The sequence below is a fragment of the Vicia villosa genome, unplaced genomic scaffold (genome assembly GCF_029867415.1).
Source record: "Vicia villosa cultivar HV-30 ecotype Madison, WI unplaced genomic scaffold, Vvil1.0 ctg.000874F_1_1, whole genome shotgun sequence".
Classification (NCBI taxonomy): Eukaryota; Viridiplantae; Streptophyta; class Magnoliopsida; order Fabales; family Fabaceae; genus Vicia; species Vicia villosa.
Window position 1 is genome coordinate 662,501 of NW_026705393.1, and position 5,425 is coordinate 667,925.

At 33.9% G+C, this 5,425-nt stretch overlaps 1 protein-coding gene across 1 annotated transcript; it reads left to right on the forward strand.

The window, feature by feature from the left end:
• Nucleotides 1-215: 215 nt before the first annotated feature.
• LOC131631846 (GATA transcription factor 21-like) lies at nucleotides 216-1,843 on the forward strand. Its single transcript, XM_058902624.1, has 3 exons — nucleotides 216-486; nucleotides 668-985; nucleotides 1,241-1,843. Exons 1-3 carry the CDS (start codon nucleotides 268-270, stop codon nucleotides 1,580-1,582), a joined length of 879 nt encoding a protein of 292 aa, XP_058758607.1. The 5' UTR covers nucleotides 216-267; the 3' UTR covers nucleotides 1,583-1,843.
• Nucleotides 1,844-5,425: the final 3,582 nt, after the last annotated feature.

Here is a 5,425-nt window from a genome sequence, read left to right on the forward strand (position 1 = left end):
TAGAAATAATCTCACATACAATCGAGGGTTTGAGAATTCAAACCTTGGTAAGTGTCAAATTTAGTAATATTAGCTAAAGAAAATTGATTTGTGATTTAATATAACGGATCTTTGATATTCTATAGTAATCCTTCTTTTTAACCATAACTTATTTACTAAACAAAAGGTATAGACAACTGCAGCAGCTATATACTGATCCATCGCAGAGTCTACAGTCACACATTTGTCTCTCTTTTCTCTCTCTTGTTATGTGTGCTGTTTTATGACATGTCCATGACACCAACTAATCGTTATTCACTACCTTCTCCTCCTATGCCTTTTGATCTTAGTAACAATGAAGATCATAACCACCATCTCTTCAATACAAACATTCATCAACCCTCCTCTTCATCTTCTTGCCTATCATATTCCACACTTTTCAACCAAAATCAAGATCAAGGTCGCTCCTATTCTTCTGAACCAAATCACATACAAAGTGATCTAAAGGTAAGTTACACACTTACATACATAATATAGTACAAAATTGAGTATATTTTTACTGGAGTTCATCGTTAAAGATGAACAATGAGATGTTACAAATTCGAACTCACGATTCTGCACCTGATCTCTATGCACTTGTGTATATTTTTATTATGTAGAAATTTATCTTTTTGTTCTGATCTTTTAGGTTGTGAAGTTGGTTCCTTCCAGTGGATCATGTGATCATCAAGAACTAGAGAAAGAAAATAGAAATGGAGCGTTTGAACCAGAGGATAATAGTTCAATGAAGTGGATGCCATCAAAGAAGAGAATAATTAAGAGAATGATGGAAGATCAAAGGGTTTCCGAGCATAATTTTGAAAAAGAAAAAGTATTATCGCGTGTAGAAACCGATAATAGTAGCAACAACATTGGCTCAAACAACAACAATATGATTGTTAGGGTTTGTAGTGATTGCCACACAACTAAGACCCCTCTCTGGAGAAGTGGACCAGCAGGTCCTAAGGTACATGCTCACGAATTCATTCTTTGAGAAATAATTTAATTCTTAGTTGTTACATGGGTGCATTAATATATTCAGTCGCAACGTCGGATACCAAGATTTAAAAAAAAAACATGAATTTCTTACCGCTTAAGAACTCATCATGAATACAATTTGTTATTATCAATGCAAGTAGAATTAGTTTGAAATTTTCAATTCTGTGATTAGGGCTTAAAACTAACCATTGAAAAAAATCCAAACATATTTTTGGTGCAACAGTCTCTCTGCAATGCATGCGGGATTCGACAAAGGAAAGCGCGGCGCGCACTCGCAGCAACTGCATCTGCAAATGGTGAGAATCACGTGGCTGCTGAGAAGCCCTATGTGAAAGGAAAGAAGTTGCAAATCAAAAGGAAAATGTCAAAAACTGATGAATGTGCACCACCACATTTGAAAAGGAAGGGTAAAATTGGAAAAAGTTCAACTAGTTTTGAAGATTTGATAACAAGTTTGAGTAACAACTTTGCTTCTCATCAAGTTTTCCCTCAAGATGAGAAAGAGGCTGCTATTCTACTCATGGCTTTGTCTTATGGATTACTTCATGAATTTGATTCCTTGTAATGGTTACTTAGATTTATGAGATAATAAGTTATGTTATAATAATTTGTATGAGATTAGTGTTTCATACGTTGGGGAAAGAGGGTGTTGGAAATAAAGATTGTTGGGGACATTTATAATAGGGACAATAAAGGATTTGGAAGGGTACATGTGAGGTTTTATTAATTATGTTGGAATTGAGCTTGTAGACAAAACACAAAACGTGTGTCTCTTGTCTTGTATGATCGTACAATTCTCTAATAGCCATTCAATAAAATTATTACAAGGGGTAGTTTATGCTTACTTTTCAATATTACATTTTTATGTTAATTTCCCTTTTTATAGTAAAAATATTACTATTACATACATCTCAATCTACAATATTGCATATTTTTGGATTGGTGTAAAGCACAGACAAAAATATCAAACATGTTATTGGTCATAATTTGTTGATTCTCGATTTTGAAAAAATTGTCGAAAGAAATTACTAAGTTGACACTACTACGAAAAACACATATAATGACAGTTGTATGTTCGTTGTTAGGTAATGTGTGATTGTATGCATGTCGGTTTCTACAACGGGCATGTGACCGTTGTTATAAGTTAAGTAGTGCGCTACGTATAACTACGGATGAATTTTTAAACCGCTGTGAAATAATTCATAGCAACGCCATTATTTATTTTATTATTCTACTTATAACAACTGTTAAATAATACAATTGTTGTGATATTATTTATTTTTTTAAACCTGAATAACCTGAGAAATAATACTATTTTGTTGTCTTGATGTCTTGTCTCTTGGTGTCTTGATTTTAAATACCTGTAACTCCAAATAAAATAGTTGTGAGTGAATGACCTTAAAAGTTATAACTTATAGTAAATTATGAATAAAAAAAATAAAATACTTGTTATTTTTCCCATATACCTTCTGGATGTTCTTCATATGAAGTAGGCACAAGAATCTACACATAAAAGATTTTAAAAAAAGAGATAAGTGAGAATCTGAGTAAATACATAATTAGACTTTTGCAGAAAAACAAAAACCGAGAGATTCTAAGCAATTATTCACAATATTCAAGATAGTCAAAGTCAAATTCTTGATTCATAACTTCAAGGAAGATTGTAGGTTTTTCCAATATTTTTTCTTATAAAAATAGACACGACAAAAAAAAAGGTCATCTGCCACGGACAGAAAACCGTGACTATATGCAAAATAACTGTGGTTTTACGCTTTGGCCACAATTTGACCACAGAAATGTGACTGTGGGATTTGCAGGCGTGGCCTAAAGTATAAGTCACGATTTTCTTGTTTGGGCCACGTTTTATATACATTCGTGGCTTGTATAAGCCACGATTTAGGTATCTAGGTTAAGGTCGCAGTTTATCTTGCGCCTCAGTTATTAACAGTGGCCAAATCGTAAAACCATAGTTCTTATTTAATGTATAGCATACGGTTTAGTTGCCTTGGTCTTGCCACGGTTTGTTTATGGCCACTAATTAAAATCGCGGCAATATGTAGGCCATTTTTTGATTAAAGCTAGAGTTCTCTATATAAGAACCATTCCCTGTGTCAAAATTATATTAAATCATCAAATTAACATGCTTTGCAATATTCTTTCATAAATTTCTTCGAAAAAAGTAAATTTTTCTAGCCCATGATAAAAGGACCATTTTGGCCAATGCATATAAGTTTAAAAGGATTGTGTTAATATTGTGTAGTCTGAGAAACTACACATTATCTTTAAAGATAGAAATGAACATATATACATCAAACTGAAATCGTTAAACATAATTTCTAGAAGATTAAGCATTCTACATCTTCTTGAAACCATGTTGAATCCACTTTCCATCTAACATTCTAAATCTTCTTGAAACCATGGACGAAGAAACAAAGTGACACTGAAGTAGGAGGAACTGAATGAGCATGGATAATCATAGGTGCAGATAGCAACTAAGTGGCTACCTGAAAATAGAAAAAAGATTGAGTTTAGAACAAAATAGCTACACTCTAGTCTATTTTATATATCTCATTCGATAACTTTCCTGAATGATAGTTAAGTAGTTATATGAAGGCACTCTAGGCAAATGGTCCATTAATTTTCCAACCAAGGGACCGCCAATAATTATAGCCACTTTGGTGAAGAAACCCATCACACAAAATTTGCAACAATGCAACTAGTATAGAAAGCTGAAAACATACAACCTTCAAGTTTAAAGATTCAATTTCAACCAATCATCAATTAATGTACAAGGCACAAAAGGCACATAATAAGATCATTAGACAAGATAAATTCCATCAAACCATATTTGTAACAAAAAAACAGACAGATCACAAAGTTGGGCAAATCTAATGTTATAAAATACAATTTTATACAAGTTACAATTTGGTTAAATACAAGTGAATTAGTGGGGTTGTGATAGTTTGATGAACATTCCACTTTATTGAAGCCAATATAAAATAATCAATAGCATAACTAATAGAGACAACATATATAAGTTATGGATGGAGTTGTTAAGGTTGAAAAACATCCCACCGTATAGCGCGACAGGGTGTTCCTCCTTAGACCAAACTTGCCAAACAAACTACATAAAGATGAGAAACAGTGACTAACAAGTACACCAGTTAATGCAACATAATGAAAAAAGGGTTGGAGCATCGAGTTATTATTGATATGACTAACAAAAGAATTCAACCACTATCACCTTGATTGAAAAAAGGGTAAACAAGAGTAAGACCATGCACATTAGTGATTGAAACGGTTAAGCCGCTTTAACAATTGATTCTTTCCTTACTGAAGTTCTTTAGCCAAAAAAGTAATAAAATGCTAAAGAAATATTCATATTTAACATTACTTATCAAGGTTGACAAGTGTTAAATACATTTGGGCTATCCTTAGGTTATTTGGGCTTTTCCTGTTGTAACCCCATTTACCTTTTCTAGTTAAGGGCCTTTTTTCCATTTATACTGTGAGTTAGTTACCACGGTTATTTTTTCCTTTTTAGAGAAGAGCTAGCTGTAATATAAAACTAGCTTCTTCTTCTTCATTATGTAAAAACTCAGTTTCACCATCAATGGATTTTATCCCTTTCTCTCTTATGTGTTTTGTACCTTAACATGGTATCTAGAGAAAAACGCTTCCCTCGCCATTGTTCATCCTCTTCACACTCTTTTCTTTAACAATGGCCGCTGTGAATTTCTCTGATTTTGCGACAAATTCAGCAAACCCTTATTACCTTCACCCCAATGAGAATCTGGCACTCATTCTTGTTTCTCCTCTTCTCACAGCCAGAAACTATCACTCTTGGTCTCGTTCGATGGAAATTGCCCTCATCTCCAAGAACAAGCATCAATTCATCGATGGATCTTTACCCAAACCTTTACCTACTAATCCTCTTCACTCACCTTGGATACGATGCAATACAATGGTTCTCGCGTGGATTTTTCGTTCCATCTCTGAATCCATCGCCAAATCCGTTCTTTGGATTCAAACTCAATCTGGTGTTTGGAAGAACCTTCGCACAAGATTTACTCAGAGCGACGTGTTCCGAATCTCCGATAACCAAGAAGATGTTAACAAATTCCGCCAAGGTATCTTATTTGTTTCCGATTACTTCACTCAGTTGAAGGTGTTCTGGGATGAGTTAGAATCGTATCATCCAATTTTATCATGTTCTTGTGTTATTCCGTGTAGTTGTGGAGCTATTTCATCTATCAAGCAGCATCGTGAGGAAGATTATGTTATTCGTTTCTTGAAGGGTTTGAATGAAAAAATTTCATCCTCTAAGTCCCAAATTATGATGATGTCGCCTCTCCCAACCATTGATCGTGCATTCTCTCTTAATATTCAACAAGAACGCGAATTGAAT

Excerpts from the sequence above, each read along its gene's own strand:
- LOC131631846 (XM_058902624.1), top strand. The coding sequence starts at position 268 with ATGTCCATGACACCAACTAATCGTTATTCACTACCTTCTCCTCCTATG. Across the intron at positions 487-667 it reads ACATACAAAGTGATCTAAAG|GTTGTGAAGTTGGTTCCTTC; the intron begins GTAAGTTACACA and ends CTGATCTTTTAG. Across the intron at positions 986-1,240 it reads GTGGACCAGCAGGTCCTAAG|TCTCTCTGCAATGCATGCGG; the intron begins GTACATGCTCAC and ends TTGGTGCAACAG.